This window comes from Lissotriton vulgaris, chromosome 7, assembly GCF_964263255.1.
Source record: "Lissotriton vulgaris chromosome 7, aLisVul1.2, whole genome shotgun sequence".
NCBI lineage: Eukaryota > Metazoa > Chordata > Amphibia > Caudata > Salamandridae > Lissotriton > Lissotriton vulgaris.
Genome location: NC_141695.1, coordinates 937,212,694 through 937,232,395, shown reverse-complemented (window position 1 = coordinate 937,232,395; position 19,702 = coordinate 937,212,694). Strand labels below are relative to the sequence as shown.

The window sequence follows — 19,702 nt, the reverse complement described above, 5'->3', positions numbered from 1 at the left end:
CTCTAGGCGCTGGTCCGGAAGTTCGCAGGCAATAGCCAGTTTCCGCAACCGGGCATAGAAAGAATCAATGGGCTCCGTCTCTCCCTGTCTGGCTTGGCGCAGCTTAAACCATTCGTAGTCAGGGTTTACCCTGGGGTCGAAGTAGAGGTTTAATGCCCGTACCGCGGCGTCGTAATCTTGTTCTCCACCTCGATCTGGCAACGTCTCAAAGAGTTCATATAGTTCATCTCCGCCATAACACATGAGCAAAGAGCGCTTGACTTTGCCATCGGTCTCACGGACGCCGATAAAATAGTGTTCCAATCTTCCAATCCACAGACGCCATCTTGCCGCAGCCGTGGGTGGATCCGCCAGTTCGCTGAACGGAGGAAGTGGCGCTGCAAGGCCATGCCCGGGGGGGGCTGCAGCAGCGGTCGTGGCAGCGCCAGGAGCCGGACCAGGAACAACGAGGGGCTGCCCCATGACCGGGGGACCAGTAGGAGCAGGCGGTTGGTTCAGTGCAGGGGTCGCGGCAGCAGCACCACCATCGGCTTGTTGATCGCTCATTGTCGTAGCAGTAGTAGGAACACGTTGGATAACACGATGTGGGAGGTTGAGACAGGGTAGGCACAATGAAACACAGGTCCCACGTGGCAGACAGGCAGCGCCGGTTAACTAGGCTTTTCTTCCAGGTTAGGCGTGCAGAACTGTGCTGCAGAACAGGCTCCGAGCAGCCAAAGGTGCAGTGTTGGTTGATGAGGCAGGCGATCTGACTTGGAGTGTGCCGAGTCGCCGTCTGGTCAAAGGCCGAGTGAAACAAGGAAAAGCTCCCTTCAAGGAAATTCCTGCGTCCGCCCAATGCGTGTGAAAACGCAGGGCCCTTCGCACCGGTCGGCAGCCTGAAATGCGAGCTGACAGGGCTTACGCGACTTGGTGCAGCGTGCGCATGCGCGAGCTCACGGCTCCAAGCGCGGCCGCTGAGGTACAGGCGCGAGGGCCGAGGAACACCCCCCGATGCGCCGGCGGCAGGCGGTGAAACGCACACGGAGGCAGCAGGAAGGCGAACGGCAGCGAGAGCGCCGGTAAGCGGCCAGAAAGCGGGCTGGGTGGCGGGCGTCGGTTGAGGCCTCGGAGAGGCTCGAGCTCACCTGACGCACCACGGCCTGGTGCACACGTCACACGCGGCAGCACCACCTCAGGGCTCGGCCGAGCAGGGATGACCGGCACAGCTGCGTGGCGAGGCGCGGGTAACGAAAGTCCGCCTCGTCGCCAGTGTGGTGTCCGGAGACACGGGGGTAAGGGAATGCCTAGGCCGCAAAATGGGGCCTAACTATCACAGATACAAATGACGCAACACTGACTACGGTTAGGGCCAAAGACCACGAGCGGTCCTATGGCCGTTTATTTATACTCAGGGGCTACCCCGCCCCTGAGGCGTATGCGTGCGTGTGTGCGTACGTGTGCGGGCCGGGTGGCTCCATCACTACAGGTGCCGCTGTTCACCAGCCAGAGAAATGCAAGGGGCGCAGCAGCAGATCACGTGGTACGAGTAAAGCAAATAATCTCAGGCAGTCTGCGAACATACAGACTTGTATCAAAGGAGCCCAGCGACGGCACCCGCTCCATCAACTCCTCAACCGACCTTTATACTCAGATGCCTAATATTGGAAACTCAATTTTCTGAAATGTCAAAGACGGCGAGAAATAGACAATGTTACTGCCGGCATCAGGCACCGATGCGCTGTTACTCAGGGGCTCAGACACCGGGAGGCTGTTACTCCGGGGCTCAGACACAGAAGTGCTGTTACTCCTGGGATCAGGCACCGATGCGCTATTACTCCGGGGCCCAGACACCGAGGCGCTGTTACTCCAGGCATCGAGGCGCTGTTACTCCGGGGCTCCTCTGCTGCTTCTCGTTGCTCTGCTGACAGTCTGTGGAGCCGCTTCCGCTCAGCTGCGTTATTCCATTCCCGAGGAAATGAGGAAAGGCTCTTTTGTTGGGAATGTGGCTCTGGATCTGGGGATGGATGCAAAGGAGTTATCAGAGGGAGGAGCCCGCATCGTGTCCAGAGGTATGAAGCAGTATTTTATTCTTAATTTAATCAAGGGACATTTAAATGTCAATGAAAGGATTGACAGAGAAACCGTGTGTGGACGCGAGGTTCACTGCTCTTTAAATGTAGAAATAATATCAGAAACATTTATGAAAGTGTATGCAATTGAAATAGAAATTCAAGATATTAATGATAATTCGCCTACGTTTATTGATAACCAAATAAAATTATTGATCCTTGAAAACACACTACCATTAACCCGCTATGTGCTGCCCGAGGCGCACGATGCAGATGTTGGGATTTATGCTCTTCAGAACTATCAGCTCAGTGACAATAAACACTTTAATCTGGATATAAAAAGTAGAACCAATGGAATAAGATATGCAGAACTCGTTCTTCAGAAATTACTGGACCGGGAGGAACAGGAAGTTCACAGCTTGATCCTCACAGCTACAGACGGAGGGGATCCGGTCAGATCAGGCACCATGCGGATACAGATCAATGTGCAGGATGTGAATGACAATGCTCCAGTTTTCAATCAGTCTGTCTATAGGGTCAGTGTGCCAGAAAACACATCCAAGGGTACTGTTGTGGGCAGTGTCAAAGCTGTTGATGTTGACGAGGGAGCAAGCTCAGATGTATTATATTCTTTTAACAAAATGCAGGAGCCTATTTTACAAAAATTTAAACTCGATCCAAAAACTGGAGAAATATCTTTGATTGAAAATCTAGATTATGAGGAATCTGAATTTTATGAATTTGAAGTCAGAGGAAGTGATGGGAGCCTGTCCTCGCTCTGTGAGGTTTTCATAGAAGTCATTAATGTGAATGATAACAGCCCAGAGATTATGTTTTCGTCTGTGCTCAAATACGTTTCTGAAAATAGTCCATCTGGAACAGTCATTGCTCTACTGCAGGTATATGACAGGGACTCTGGAGTCCATGGAAATGTTTCTTGTTCCCTGCCTCCTCACCTCCCCTTTCATTTAAAGAAGTCAATTGGAAACTATTACAGTTTGGTAACAGATGGTTTGTTGGACAGAGAGCAGACCCCGCAATATAATATAACCATTACAGCCACAGACAGCGGAACTCCCCCATTGTCTAAAACCAAAAGCATAAACCTTCTGATTACAGATGAAAATGATAACCCGCCAGTATTTCAGCAAATGTCATTCCATGTATACATAAAGGAAAACATTTCTACAGGAACATCCATTTATACTGCCAAAGCAACAGATTTGGATTGGGGGGAAAATGCCAAAATCAGTTACTCTATCATTGATGAACAAATCGGAGTTAATCCACTTTCATCGTATGTGTCCATAAATTCTGAATCCGGAGTCATTTATGTGCTTCAATCCATTGACTTTGAAGAGTTCAAAGAATTTCACATTCAAGTGAAGGCTCAAGATGGCGGTTCTCCGTGTTTAATGAATAATGTCACAGTCACATTCTTTATACTGGATGAGAATGACAACACTCCTGAAATTTTATACCCATCAACACCAACTGATGGTAGCACTGGAGTGGAAATGACTCCTCGCTTCTCTCAACCAGGTTATCTGATCACGAAGGTGGTAGCAGTTGATGCTGATTCCGGGCAGAATTCTTGGCTCTCCTATCATCTGCTACGGTCCACAGACCAGGGACTGTTTACTGTTGGTCTTCACACAGGAGAAATTAGGACAGCCCGAACTATTATGGAAAAAGATGCCACAAAACAATTCCTAGTAGTCTTAGAGAAGGACAATGGAATGGCTCCTCTATCTTCATCAGTTACAGTCACTATAGTGTTGGCAGACAATATGTCAGAAATTCTTTATGATATAAGTAGACCTTCAGCTGTCACAGACATGGAGTCTAATTTAACCCTGTATTTAGTAATCGCTGTGGCTGTTGTTTCCTTCTTGTTCCTTTTCCTGATTGTTCTTCTTTTGGCTATTAGGCTCCACCAGTGGAGAGAATCTCAGATTTGTGATTCATCCAGGATTAACTTCAATTCACTTCCTGCCACTCAGTTTGTGGGCATTGATGGAGTCAGAGCTTTTCTACAGACATATTCTCATGAAGCCTGTTTAACAGCCAATTCTGGCAAAAGCCAGTTCCCTTTCCCTAATTCAAGCCTCTCGAATACTCTGTCAGAAAATCAGAATTGTAATAAAGAAGAACCTCTCCTCATTGAAGATTTTTTGAGTATGACTAAAGAGAACCAATCATTTATTCAAGTAAGTTTATTTATTTTGTGGTATATTGATTTGGCTTGGTTTAAAAAGCATGATACATACACCTGTTGTATGTATTGTTTGTTGTAAATAAGGGGAAAAACTCATTTGCCAGTACTTTACACTGAGTAGTAATAGTAAAATCTTTATTTGCTTGTACAAGCAACCATAAAAAAAATATATAGCCATAAAACCACACAAACATTATACATGTACATAAAATAGAAGATTTAGAGCCAAGGAAGCACCTAATATATAAATATGATACTCAGTCCAGCCTTGAGCTCTTGGATGCCAAAGCTGCACATAAATAACTAACCACAGCAAAAAAGACATGTTCCTCCCGGAGCAGTTGTAAGTACATAAGAGCCGGTCGTACTTGAGTAAAGTTCAGTGTCTTCAACAATGGAGTCAGGAATTGCTTTCTGGGCCAACTATATTAACTGCAAAACATTACAAAATGTAGGGTATCCTTCGGGGATCTATTGTAGCAGCTGCATTACCAGAGTGGACCCAATCACAGGGTGTGGCCAGGAGATGGTGTAGTTGATTAAAAATGAAACCTGACCAAGATAAAACCGGACATGCCTTCTAGACACCAGGACGCAAGGAGCCAGTGTCCCATCAGCAAGGGTTACATCAATTAAGGCCCTTCTGTAAGGGATGATGTCTGCTCAAAATACTGCTCTTTTATGGAAAGCAGGTCACGGGCCACCAAAGAGTAGGGGGTCAAAAAGGCATCTAACCTCCCAAGTGTGACAAATGCAGTCTTAATATGTGCTAACCAGGGGATTTTGAGTGCATCCTGCAGGGACAAAGAGTCTGAGAGGGTAACTGTATTGAGCTTAAGATCCTCCCTGGTGCAAAACTTTATCCAGCAGAGGAGAGGACTAAGAGCAACTGTGCCGGCAAGGAACCTAATTCCAAGTTCAGCATGCACTGAGAAGGCAGGAGTACATTGCATAATCTGGACTAGTTGCCTTCAAAATTTGTTTTTAGCGGCTTGAATTTTGTTGGTCTGTTTTAACTCCTGAAAGAACTCTGGTGCCGGGTTTGATCGAGTGGAACATTTCCCAAGACCACAACATAAGGGGTAGCCTCAGGGGACAAATTAAGTATATCCCCAGTGCTCTATAAACAAGGTGAGGCCGTTATCTATGTGTGGGCTCTCCATTGTAGAGGCGGCTTGGGTCGGAAATTGCCTGGGTATGTCCTTGGGATCCCTCCTGGGACTGGTCGAACCAGCTGAGTTACCAGATTCACCATGACTGGAGGCTGTACTGCCCACCGCAGCATGGGTGTCAAAACAGTTGGCTCCAAGGAAATAGGCTGCCTTGTCAGCATGTCCCTCCCTTCATTAAGTTGAGGCAGAATTTCTGCCACTTTAGTCTCAATGGCATTTAACCTACACATATCAGTTCTAATTTAGCATTTAAGACCACTTTAAGCTCAGAGACTAGTTCCATACTCAGTGGTTCCACTCTTCCAGGTCGAGGTAAATTAGAATCAGACATGGAGGCTTCATGAAACCCAGGGCTCTATGACTTCGTAAACGCCCCCTGTTTCCATCTTTTGCAGCTCGCACTCATGGGACATGGGGAAATTGAGTCAGAGCCCCTAAGCCTCTCCCCTCATGCCTTCCAGATGACAACCTTCTGGTTTCTAGAGAGCCCACCTGAACCCTTCCCTACTCCCTCTCTAGGCCCCAGAACCCATGGCACCCAACCCATCCACTCTTGAGGGAACCTCTGCGGGCGAAGCATGCTAAGGTGGGGTCTTAGGCAGGCTGCACCTAGATAGCAATAATCTGCTTACTGCTAACTCAATTTCTTTCGACAACACTGATACTGCCTGAGTTAGAATACCTTCGATTTGGGGGGTGGCGATGGTGATGTAACAACAGGAGCTTTCCTCTTCCCCATGACTGAGCTGTTAATACAGCACAGCCCCTCCTGAATACAGCCCCACAAAAAACATAGGACCCCCCAGGGAACCCTGTGGTAGATAGACCAAAACACATCAAACCTGGCAGTAATACATTCCCCCTCCTCCACTTGCCCTTGTGTACAAACGAGTCTACCCTGAACAGTCACCAATCACAAATATAGCAGAACTTTGTTGTGGGCACTGACAAAACTGTTCTGAATAGAGCGAAGGTAGTTAGCGGAGCGATGCCCAACTTGCCGCCTACCGGGAGCTAGTATAATGGGACCCTCGTGTTATTCCCCACACACCAGGGAAATATTTAGTTCTACCAGTCAGGCCACGTTTCAAATAGTACCCTAGGAGGCAGGTTGATTGGTCTCAGGACGTTTTGGCAACAGGACCGCCGAGACAACCAAAACCAGGGTGTGGGGTGGCCCTGCCCGCCTCTTTTTGGCTCTGAAGGGTGCAGAATGGGCACCTTTGGCCCGGGCGCGGCGCACGTGGATCCTGCATAATGGGATTGCACAGGAGCTTTTCAGCCAGTGGAAGAGGCCACCCCCATCAGCTCAACACACTGCAGGTGAGCCTCCTGGCCCTGTGGGAGAAGGGAAATGCAGTGCCCAGCGTATATGGAGGTCCAACAGGGTCAAGTACCCCAGAACGTTTCAACACAGTCACCCACACGCCAGATTGCCAACTCCACCCTCCTACTCCACCCTCCAAGTCCACCCTCCAAATCCACCATCCAACTCCACCCTACAACTCCACTCTCCAACTCCACTCTCCAACTCCACCCTCCAACTCCACAATCAAATTCCTACATCCAAATCCACCATCCAACTCTACCCTCCAAATCCAATTCCACCCCCCAACTCCACCCTCCAACTCATCCCTCCAACTCCACCGTCCAAATCATCCCTCTAACTCCACCCTCCAAATCATCCCACCAAATCCACCCTCCAAATCATCCCACCAAATCCACTCTCCAAATCAAAAGCCAACTCCACCCTCCAAATCAAAAGTCATCTCCACTCTCTAACTCCACCCTCCAATTCCACCTTCCAACTCAAAATGCAACTCCACCCTACAACTCCACCCTACAACTCCACCCTCCAACTCCACTCTCTAACTCCACTGTCTTACTCCACTCTCCAACTCCACAATCAAAATCCTACATCCAAATCCACCATCCAACTCTACCCTCCAAATCCACCCCCAGCTCCACCCTCCAAATCCACCAACCAAATCCACCCTCCAAATCCACCCTCCAAATCCACCCTCCAACTCCACCCTCCAACTCCACCCTCCAACTCCACCCTCCAACTCCACCCTCCAACTCATCCCTCCAACTCAACCCTCCAAATCCACCCTCCAACTCCACCCTCCAAATCAAAATCCAACTCCACCCTCCAAATCAAAAGCCATCTCCACCCTCCAACTCACCCTCCAACTCAAAATGCAATTCCACCCTCCAACTTCACCCTCCAACTCCACCATCCAACTCCACCCTACAATTCCACTCTCCAACTCCACCTTCCAAATCCACCCTCAAATTCAGAATGCAAATCCACCCTCCAAATCCACCCTACAACTCCACCCTACAACTCCACAATCAAATTCCTACATCCAAATCCACCATCCAACTCTACCCTCTAAATCCACCCTCCAAATCCAAATCCACCCGCCAAATCATGCCTCCAACTCCACCCTCCAAATCATCCAAAACAAATCCACCCGCCAACTCCACCCTCCAAATCAAAAGCCACCTCCACCGTCCAAATCAAAAACCATCTCCAACCTCCAACTCCACCATCCAACTCCAACATCTAAATCAAAATCCTACATCCAAATCCACCATCCAACTCTAACCTCCAAATCCACCCTCCAACTCCACCCTCCAAATCCAACTCCACCCTACAACTCCACAATCAAATTCCTACATCCAAATCCACCATCCAACTCTACCCTCTAAATCCACCCTCCAAATCCAAATCCACCCTCCAAATCATCCCTCCAACTCCACCCTCCAAATCATCCCTCTAACTCCACCCTCCAAATCATCCCACCAAATCCACCCTCCAAATCATCCCACCAAATCCACTCTCCAAATCAAAAGCCAACTCCACCCTCCAAATCATCCCACCAAATCCACCCTCCAACTCCACCCTCCAAATCAAAAACCATCTCCACCCTCCAACTCCACCCTCCAACTCCACCCTCCAACTCCACCCTCCAACTCCACCCTCCAACTCCACCATCCAACTCCAACATCTAAATCAAAATCCTACATCCAAATCCACCATCCAACTCTAACCTCCAAATCCACCCTCCAACTCCAACTCCAGCCTCCAAATCCAGCCTCCAAATCCACCCTCCAACTCCACTATCCAAATCCAACCTCAAAAACCAAATCCAAATACACCCTCCAAATCCAACTCCACCCTCCAAATCCACCCTCAAACTCCACCATCCAAAAACACCATCAAACTCCAAATCCTACATCCAAATACAAATCCACCATCCAACTTCACCATCCAACTCCACCATCCAACTCCATCCTCCACCCTCCAACTCCACCATCCAACTCCACCTGCAAAAACAACCCTCCATCTCCACTCTCCAACTCCACCTCCAAAAACAACCCTCCAAATCCACCCTCCAACTCCACCCTCCAATTCCACCCTCCAGCTCCTCCCTCCAACTCCTCCCTCCAACTCCACCCTCCAACTCCACTCTCCAACGCCACCCTCCAACTCCACCCTCCAACTCCACCAACCAACTCCACCATCCAAATCAAAATCCTACATCCAAATCCAAATCCACCATCCAAATCCACCATCCAAATCCACCCTCCAAATCCAACTCCATCCTCCAAATCATCCCTCCAGCTCCACCCTCCAAATCATCCCTCCAGCTCCACCCTCCAAATCATCCCTCCAACTCCACCCTCTAAATCATCCCTCCAAATCCACCTTCCAACTTCACCCTCCAAATCAAAAGCCAAGTCCACCCTCCAAATCAAAAGCCAACTCCACCCTCCAACTACACCATCCAACTACACCATCCAAATCAAAATCCTACATCCAAATCCACCATCCAACTCTACCCTCCTAATCCACCCTCCAAATCCAACTCCACCCTCCAACTCCACCCTCCAACTCTACCCTCGAACTCAAAAGCCAACTCCAACTTCACCCTCCAACTCCACCCTCCAAATCAAAATCCTACCTCCAAATCCACCATCCAACTCTACCCTCCAAATACACCCTCCTAATCCAACTCCACCCCAACTCCACCCTCCAACTTCACCCTCCAAATCAAAAGCCAATTCCACCCTCCAAATCAAAAGCCAACTCCACCCTCCAAATCCAAACCAGTGTTGTTTGTAATATCAATACATGTAAGTCACATAAATACAACACATATTGCATTAAAAATGCTATAGGTGTCACATTTCCAAAAGTTATAACTATTAGTGTTGTAAATGACAAAGCAATTATTTTCACTATTTTCCACAACAAAACATTTTTAAAAAATTGGTCTTTTACAATAGCAATAGCTCAAACTTTGCAAATGAGAAACATATTGCATAGCATTTTAACACCCTGTTAACTTCTGCTGACCTGATGCTCTGTTTCACCACACCTCCTTCTCTAACTCCCTATTCTATTCTCTTCTGTGCTGATCTGCTGCTCTCTTCCACCCCACCCCCTTCTTTAACTCGCTGTTCTCTTCTGCTGTGCTGATCTGTTCCTCTCTTCCAGCAAACTCCTTCTCTAAAGTCCCTGTTCTCTTCTCTTCTCCTGTGCAGAACTGCTGATCTCTTCCACCCTGCCTCCTTCTCGAACTCCCTGTTCTCTTCTCTTGTCCTGTGCTGATCTGCTGCTCTCTTCCACCCCGCCTCCTTCTTTAACTCCTTGTTTTCTTCTCCTGTTCTAATCTACTGTTCTCTTCCACCCGCCTCTCTCACTAACTACCTGTTCTCTTCTCCTGTGCCGATCTGCTTCTCTCTTCCACCCACCTACTTATCTAACTCCCTGTTCATTGCTGTTCTCCAGAGCTGATATGCAGCTTTCTTAATCCCTCCTCCTTCTCTACCTCCCTGTTCTCTTCTCCCGTCCTGTTCTGCTGCTCTCTTCAACAACACCTCCTTCTTTAACTCCATGATCTCCTCGCCTGTGCTAATCTGCTGCACTCTTCCACCCACCTCCTTCTGTAACTCCCTGTTCTCTTCTGCTGTGCTGATCTGCTGCTCTCTTCCAACCACCTCCTTCTCTAACTCCCTGTTCTCTTCTCTTCAACCGTGCTGATCTGCTACTCTCGTCCACTCTGCCTCCTTCTCTAACTCACTGTTCTCTTCTGCTGTGGTAATCTGCTGCTCTCTTCCACCTCACCTCCTTCTTTAACTCCCTGTTCTCTTCTCTTCTCCTGTGCTGTTCTACTGCTCTCTTTCACACCACCTCCTTCTGTAACTCCCTGTTCTCTTCTGCTGTGCTGATCTGCTGCTCTCTTCCAACCCGCCTCCTTCTTTAACTCACTGTTTTCTTCTCCTGTGCTAAACTGCTGTTCAATTCCACTGCCTCTTTCTCTAACTCCCTGTTCTCTTCCCCTGTGCTGATCTGCTGTTCTCTTCCACCAGCATCCGTTTTAACTCCCTTTTCTCTTAGCCTGTGCTGATCTGCTGCTCTCTTCCACCCCAAAACCTTCTTTAACTCCCTGTTCTCCTATCCTGTGCTGATCTGCTGCTCTATTCCACCTGCCTCCTTCTTTAAATCCATGTTCTCTTCTGCTGTGATGTTATGCTGCTCTCTTCCACCCACCTCCTTCTCCAACTCCCTAGTCTCTTCTCTTCTCCAGAGCTGAACTAATGCTCTCTTTCAACTGCCTTCTTCTCGAGCTCCCAGTTCTCTTCTCTTCTCCTGTGCTGATCTGCAGCTATCTTATACCCGCCTCCCTCTTTAACTCCCTGTTCTCTTATACTGTAATAATCTGCTGCTCTCTTCCACCCATCTCAGTCTTTAACTCCCTGGTCTCTTCTCCTATGATCATTTGCTGCTCTCTTCCACCCCATATCCTTCTTTAAATCCCGGTTCCCTTCTCTTCTCCTGAGCTGATCTGCTTCTCTCTTCCACCCCACCTCCTCTTTTAACTCCCTGTTTTTTCTCATGTGCTGGTCTGCTGTTCCTTTCAAGAACCTCCTTCTCTAACTCCCTGTTCTCTTCTCACATGCATATCTGCTGCTCTCTTCCTCCAGCATCATTCACTAACTCCCTGTTCTATTCTCCTGTGATAATCTTTAAGCTATCTTCCATCTGCCTACTTCTCTAACTCCCAGTTTTTTCTCCCGTGCTGATCTGCTGTTCTCTTTCACCCGCCTCCTTCTCTAACTCCCTTTTCTCTTCTCCTGTGCTAAACTGCTGTTCTATTTCACCCGTCCCTTCTCTAACTCACTGTTCTCTTCTCCTGTGCTAATATGTTGTTCTCTTCCGCCCGCTTCCTTACTTAACTCCGTTCTCTTTTCATGTGCAAATGTGCTGTTCTCCTCCACCCCTCCTCCTTCTTTAACAGTTTTTTTCTCCTTTGCTTATCTGCTGTTCTCTTTCACTGCCTCATTCTAAAACTCCCCTTTCTCTTTTCTCCTGCTGATCTGCTGTTCTCTTTCACTTGCCTCCTTCTCTAACTCCCTGTTCTCTTCTCCTGTGCCGATCTGCTGCTCTTTTCCACCCTCATCCTTCTCTAACTCCCTGTCTCTTCTCCTGTGCTAATATGTTGTTCTCTTCCACCGCTTCCTTACTTATCTCCCTGTTCTCTTCTCATGTGCTGATCTGCTCCTCTCTTCCACCCACTTCCTTACTTAACTCCCTGTTCTCTTCTCATGTGCTGATCTGCTCCTCTCTTCCACCCACCTCCTTCTCTAACTCCCTGGTCTATTCTCCTGTGCTGATCTGCTGCTCTCTTCCACCCCACCTTCTTCTCTAACTCCCTGGTCTTTTCTCCTCTCCTGTGCTGATCTGCTGCTCTCGTCCACCCCAAATCCTTCTTTAAATCCCTTTTTGCTTCTCTTCTCCTGTGCTGATCTGCTCCTCTCTTCCACCCCACCTCCTCCTTTAACTCCCTGTTTCTTTCTCATGTGCTGATCTGCTGTTCCTTTCCACAACCTCCTTCTCTAACTCCCTGTTCTCTCCTCACATGCGGATCAGCTGCTCTCTTCCGCCAGCATCATTCACTAACTCCCTGTTCTCTTCTCCTGTGAAAATCTATATGCTATCTTCCATCCGCCTACTTCTCTAACAGTTTTTTTCTCCCGTGCTGATCTGCTGTTCTTTTTCACCCCACCTCCTTCTCTAACTCCCTGTTCTCTTCTCCTGTGCTGATCTGCTGTTCTCTTTCACCCGCCTCCTTCTCTAACTCCATTTTCTCTTCTCCTGCGCTGATCTGCTGTTCTCTTTCACCCGCCTCCTTCTCTAACTCCCTTTTCTCTTCTCCTGTGCTAAACTGCTGTTCTCTTTCACCCCGCCCCTTTTCTAACTCACTGTTCTCTTCTCCTTTGATAATATGTTGTTCTCTTCCACCCGCTTCTCTTTTCATGTGCTAATCTGATGTTCTCTTGCACCTCGCCTCCTTCTTTAACTGTTTATTTCTCATCTGCTGTTCTCTTTCGCCGGCCTCCTTCTCTAAACCCTGTTCTCTTCTCCTGTGCTGATCTGCTGCTCTCTTCCACCCGCTTCCTTACTTAACTCCCTGTTCTCTTCTCCTGTGCTGATCTGCTGTTCTCTTTCACCGCCTCCTTCTCTAACTCCCTTTTCTCTTCTCTCGTGCTGATCTGCTGTTCTCTTCCACCCGAACTCCTTCTTTAAATCCCTGTTCTCTTCTCACGTGCTGATCTGCTGTTCTCTTCCCCTACACATTCTTCTTTAACTCCATGTTCTCTTCACCTGTGCTGATCTGCTGATCTCTTCCACCCGCCTGCTTCTTGAACTCCTTTTTCTCTTCCTCTGTACTTATCTGCTGCTCTCTTTCACCCCACCTCCTTCTCTAACTCCCTGTTCTCTTCTCCTCTACTTATCTGCTGTTTTTTTACACAGCCTCCTTCTGCAACTCCCTGCTTTCTTCTCCTGTGCTGATCTGCTATTCTATTCCACCCCGCCTCCTTCTTTAACTCCCTGTTCTCTTTTGCTGTGCTGATCTGATGCTCTCTTCCACACCACCTCCTTCTTTAACTCCATATTCTCTTTTGCTGTGCTGATCTGATGCTCTCTTCCACCCACCTCCTTCTCTAATTCCCTGTTCGCTTCTATTCTCCCGTACTAATCTACTGCTCTATTACACCGCCTCAATCTCTAACTCCCTGTTCTCTTTTGCTGTGCTGATCTGCTGCTCTCTTCCACCTCACCTCCTTCTTTAATTCCCTGTTCGCTTCTATTCTCCTGTACTAATCTACTGCTCTATTGCACCGCCTTATTCTCTAACTCCCTGCTCTCTTCTATTCTCCAGTGCGGATCTGCTGTTCTCTTCCACCCGCCTCCTTCTGTAACTACCTGTTCTCTTCTCCTGTGCTGATCTGCTGCTCTCTTCCACCCCACCTCCTTCTTTAACTCCCTGTTCTCTTCTCCTGTGCTGATCTGCTGTTCTCTTCCACCCACCTCCTTCTTTAACTCCCTGTTCTTTTTTCCGGTGCTGTTCTGCTGCTCTCTTCCACCCGCCTCCTTCTTTAACTCCCTGTTCTCTTCTGTGCTGATCTGCAGCTTTCTAAAACCCGCCTCCTTCTTTAACTCCCTGTTAATTTCTCCTGTGCGGATCTGCTGTTCTCTTCCACCCACCTCCTTCTTTAACTCCCTGTTTTCCACTCCTGTGCTGTTCTGCTGCTCTCTTCCACCCCGCCTCCTTCTTTAACTCCCTGTTCTCTTCTGTGCTGATCTGCAGCTTTCTAAAACCCGCCTCTTTCTTTAATTCCCTGTTAATTTCTCCTGTGCTGATCTGCCGCTCTCTTCCACCCGCCTCCTTCTTTAACTCCCTGTTCTCTTCTCCTGTGATAATCTTTAAGCTATCTTCCATCCGCCTACTTCTCTAACTCCCTTTTCTTTTCTCTTGTGCTTATCTGCTGTTCTCTTTCACCCGCCTCCTTCTCTAACACCCCTTTCTCTTCTCCTGTGCTGATCTGCTGTTGTCTTTCACCCGCCTCCTTCTCTAACTCCCTTTTCTCTTCTCCTGTGCTAAACTGCTGTTCTCTTTCACCCGCCACTTATCTAACTCACTGTTCTCTTCTCCTGTGCTAATATGTTGTTCTCTTCCACCGCTTCCTTACTTATCTCCCTGTTCTCTTCTCATGTGCTGATCTGCTCCTCTCTTCCACCCACTTCCTTACTTAACTCCCTGTTCTCTTCTCATGTGCTGATCTGCTCCTCTCTTCCACCCACCTCCTGCTCTAACTCCCTGGTCTATTCTCCTGTGCTGATCTGCTGCTCTCTTCCACCCCACCTTCTTCTCTAACGTCCTGGTCTTTTCTCCTCTCCTGTGCTGATCTGCTGCTCTCGTCCGCCCCAAATCCTTCTTTAAATCCCTTTTTGCTTCTCTTCTCCTGTGCTGATCTGCTCCTCTCTTCCACCCCACCTCCTCCTTTAACTCCCTGTTTTTTCTCATGTGCTGATCTGCTGTTCCTTTCCACAACCTCCTTCTCTAACTCCCTGTTCTCTCCTCACATGCGGATCTGCTGCTCTCTTCCGCCATCATCATTCACAAACTCCCTGTTCTCTTCTCCTGTGAAAATCTTTAAGCTATCTTCCATCCACCTACTTCTCTAACAGATTTTTTTCTGCCGTGCTGATCTGCTGTTCTCTTTCATCCGCCTCCTTCTCTAACACCCCTTTCTCTTCTCCTGTGCTGATCTGCTGTTCTCTTTCACCCGCCTCCTTCTCTAACGCCCTTTTCTCTTCTCCTGTGCTAAACTGCTGTTCTCTTTCACCCCGCCCCTTATCTAACTCACTGTTCTCTTCTCCTGTGCTAATATGTTGTTCTCTTCCACCGCTTCCTTACTTATCTCCCTGTTCTCTTCTCATGTGCTGATCTGCTCCTCTTTTCCACCCACTTCCTTACTTAACTCCCTGTTCTCTTCTCATGTGCTGATCTGCTCCTCTCTTCCACCCACCTCCTTCTCTAACTCCCTGGTCTATTCTCCTGTGCTGATCTGCTGCTCTCTTCAGCCCCACCTTCTTCTCTAACTCCCTGGTCTTTTCTCCTCTCCTGTGCTGATCTGCTGCTCTCGTCCACCCCAAATCCTTCTTTAAATCCCTTTTTGCTTCTCTTCTCCTGTGCTGATCTGCTCCTCTCTTCCACCCCACCTCCTCCTTTAACTCCCTGTTTTTTTCTCATGTGCTGATCTGCTGTTCCTTTCCACAACCTCCTTCTCTAACTCCCTGTTCTCTCCTCACATGCGGATCTGCTGCTCTCTTCCGCCAGCATCATTCACTAACTCCCTGTTCTCTTCTCCTGTGAAAATCTTTAAGCTATCTTCCATCCGCCTACTTCTCTAACAGTTTTTTTCTCCCGTGCTGATCTGCTGTTCTTTTTCACCCGCCTCCTTCTCTAACTCTCTTTTCTCGTCTCCTGTGCTGATCTGCTGTTCTCCTTCACCCGCCTCCTTCTCTAACTCCCTTTTCTCTTCTCCTGTGCTGATATGCTATTCTCTTTCACCCGCCTCCTTCTCTAACTCCCTTTTCTCTTCTCCTGTGCTAAACTGCTGTTCTCTTTCTCCCCGCCCCCTTCTCTAACTCACTGTTCTCTTCTCCTTTGATAATATGTTGTTCTCTTCCACCCGATTCCTTACTTAACTCCCTGTTCTCTTTTCATGTGCTAATCTGCTGTTCTCTTCCACCCCGCCTCCTTCTTTAACTGTTTTATTCTCATCTGCTGTTCTCTTTCACCCACCTCCTTCTATAACTCCCTTTTCTCTTCTCTCGTGCTGATCTGCTGTTCTCTTTCACCCGCCTCCTTCTCTAAACCCTGTTCTCTTCTCCTGTGCTGATCTGCTGCTCTCTTCCACCCACTTCCTTTCTTATTCTCTTCTCCTGTGCTGATCTGCTGTTCTCTTTCACCCGCCTCCTTCTCTAACTCCCTTTTCTCTTCTCTCGTGCTGATCTGCTGTTCTCTTCCACCCGAACTCTTTCTTTAAATCGCTGTTCTCTTCTCCCGTGCTGATCTGCTGTTCTCTTCCCCTACACATCCTTCTTTAACTCCATGTTCTCTTCACCTGTGCTGATCTGCTGCTCTCTTCCACCCGCCTGCTTCTTTAACTCCCTTTTCTCTTCCTCTGTACTTATCTGCTGCTCTCTTTCACCCCACCTCCTTCTCTAACTCCCTGTTCTCTTCTCCTCTACTTATCTGCTGTTTTTTTACACAGCCTCCTTCTGCAACTCCCTACTTTCTTCTCCTGTGCTGATCTGCTATTCTATTACACCCGCCTCCTTCTTTAACTCCCTGTTCTCTTTTGCTGTGCTGATCTGATGCTCTCTTCCACACCACCTCCTTCTTTAACTCCGTGTTCTCTTTTGCTGTGCTGATCTGATGCTCTCTTCCACCCACCTCCTTCTGTAATTCCCTGTTCGCTTCTATTCTCCCGTACTAATCTACTGCTCTATTACACCGCCTCAATCTCTAACTCCCTGTTCTCTTTTGCTGTGCTGATCTGCTGCTCTCTTCCACCTCACCTCCTTCTCTAATTCCCTGTTCGCTTCTAATCTCCTGTACTAATCTACTGCTCTATTGCACCGCCTTATTCTCTAACTCCCTGCTCTCTTCTATTCTCCAGTGCGGATCTGCTGTTCTCTTCCACCCGCCTCCTTCTGTAACTACCTGTTCTCTTCTCCTGTGCTGATCTGCTGCTCTCTTCCACCCCACCTCCTTCTTTAACTCCCTGTTCTCTTCTGTGCTGATATGCAGCTTTCTAAAACCTGCCTCCTTCTTTAACTCCCTGTTAATTTCTCCTGTGCTGATCTGCTGTTCTCTTCCACCGACCTCCTTCTTTAACTCCCTGTTCTCTTCTGCTGTGGTAATCTGCTGCTCTCTTCCACCTCAACTCCTTCTTTAACTCCCTGTTCTCTTCTCTTCTCCTGTGCTGTTCTACTGCTCTCTTTCACACCACCTCCTTCTGTAACTCCCTGTTCTCTTCTGCTGTGCTGATCTGCTGCTCTCTTCCAACCCGCCTCCTTCTTTAACTCACTGTTTTCTTCTCCTGTGCTAAACTGCTGTTCTCTTCCACTGCCTTTCTCTAACTCCCTGTTCTCTTCCCCTTTGCCGATCTGCTGTTCTCTTCCACCAGCATCCGTTTTAACTCTCTTTTCTCTTAGCCTGTGCTGATCTGCTGCTCTCTTCCACCCCAAATCCTTCTTTAACTCCCTGTTCTCCTATCCTGTGCTGATCTGCTGCTCTATTCCACCCTCCTCCTTCTTTAAATCCATGTTCTCTTCTGCTGTGATGTTATGCTGCTCTCTTCCACCCACCTCCTTCTCCAACTCCCTAGTCACTTCTCTTCTCCAGAGCTGAACTAATGCTCTCTTTCAACTGCCTTCTTCTCGAGCTCCCAGTTCTCTTCTCTTCTCCTGTGCTGATCTGCTGCTATCTTATACCCGCCTCCCTCTTTAACTCCCTGTTCTCTTATACTGTAATAATCTGCTGCTCTCTTCCACCCACCTCAGTCTTTAACTCCCTGGTCTCTTCTCCTGTGATCATTTGCTGCTCTCTTCCAACCTACCTCCTTCTTTAACTCCCCGGTCTCTTCTCTTCTCCTGTGCCTATTCGTACTCTCGTCCACCCCAAATCCTTCTTTAAATCCCGGTTCCCTTCTCTTCTCCTGAGCTGATCTGCTTCTCTCTTCCACCCCACCTCCTCCTTTAACTCCCTGTTTTTTCTCATGTGCTGATCTGCTGTTCCTTTCAAGAACCTCCTTCTCTAACTCCCTGTTCTCTTCTCACATGGATATCTGCGGCTCTCTTCCTCCAGCATCATTCACTAACTCCCTGTTCTCTTCTCCTGTGATAATCTTTAAGCTATCTTCCATCTGCCTACTTCTCTAACTCCCAGTTTTTTCTCCCGTGCTGATCTGCTGTTCTCTTTCACCCGCCTCGTTCTCTAACTCCCTTTTCTCTTCTCCTGTGCTAAACTGCTGTTTTCTTTCACCGCCCCTTCTCTAACTCACTGTTCTCTTCTCCTGTGCTAATATGTTGTTCTCTTCCGCCCGCTTCCTTACTTAACTCCCTGTTCTCTTTTCATGTGCAAATGTGCTGTTCTCCTCCACCCCGCCTCCTTCTTTAACAGTTTTTTTCTCCTGTGCTTATCTGCTGTTCTCTTTCACCCGCCTCCTTCTAAAACTCCCCTTTCTCTTTTCTCCTTCAGATCTGCTGTTCTCTTTCACTTCCCTCCTTCTCTAACTCCCTGTTCTCTTCTCCTGTACAGATCTGCTGCTCTTTTCCACCCTCATCCTTCTCTAACTCCCTGGTCTATTCTCCTGTGCTGATATTCTGCTCTCTTCCACCCCACCTTCTTCTCTAACTCCCTGGTCTTTTCTCCTCTCCTGTGCTAATCTGCTGCTCTCGTCCGCCCCAAATCCTTCTTTAAATCCCTTTTTGCTTCTCTTCTCCTGTGCTGATCTGCTCCTCTCTTCCACCCCACCTCCTCCTTTAACTCCCTGTTTTTTTCTCATGTGCTGATCTGCTGTTCCTTCCCACAACCTCCTTCTCTAACTCCCTGTTCTCTCCTCACATGTGAATCTGCTTCTCTCTTACGCCAGCATCATTCACTAACTCCCTGTTCTCTTCTCCTGTGAAAATCTTTAAGCTATCTTCCATCCGCCTACTTCTCTAACTGTTTTTTTCTCCCGTGCTGATCTGCTGTTCTCTTTCACCTGCCTCCTTCTCTAACTCCCTTTTCTCTTCTCCTGTGCTGATCTGCTGTTCTCTTTCACCCGCCTCCTTCTCTAACTCTCTTTTCTCTTCTCCTGTGCTGATCTGCTGTTCTCTTTCACCCGCCACCTTCTCTAACTCCCTTTTCTCTTCTCGTGTGCTAAACTGCTGTTCTCTTTCACCCCGCCCCTTCTCTAACTCACTGTTCTCTTCTCCTTTGATAATATGTTGTTCTCTTCCACCCGCTTCTCTTTTCATGTGCTAATCTGATGTTCTCTTGCACCCCGCCTCCTTCTATATCTCCCTTTTCTCTTCTCTCGTGCTGATCTGCTGTTCTCTTTCACCGGCCTCCTTCTCTAAACCCTGTTCTCTTCTCCTGTGCTGATCTGCTGCTCTCTTCCACCCGCTTTCTTACTTAACTCCCTGTTCTCTCCTCCTGTGCTGATCTGCTGTTCTCTTTCACCGCCTCCTTCTCTAACTCCCTTTTCTCTTCTCTCGTGCTGATCTGCTGTTCTCTTCCACTCGAACTCCTTCTTTAAATCCCTGTTCTCTTCTCCCGTGCTGATCTGCTGTTCTCTTCCCCTGCACATTCTTCTTTAACTCCATGTTCTCTTCACCTGTGCTG

The 19,702-nt window shown here is 48.1% G+C and overlaps 1 protein-coding gene across 1 annotated transcript in view; it reads left to right on the top strand.

Moving 5' to 3' along the window:
• Window positions 1–1,690: 1,690 nt before the first annotated feature.
• Window positions 1,691–19,702, top strand: part of LOC147702734 (protocadherin gamma-A6-like) — a 38,042-nt gene continuing 20,030 nt past the window's right edge. The window contains exon 1 of the mRNA XM_086929441.1: window positions 1,691–4,261. Within this exon, the coding sequence (XP_086785567.1) occupies window positions 1,691–4,261 (2,571 nt within the window). The remainder of the gene's footprint in view (window positions 4,262–19,702) is intronic.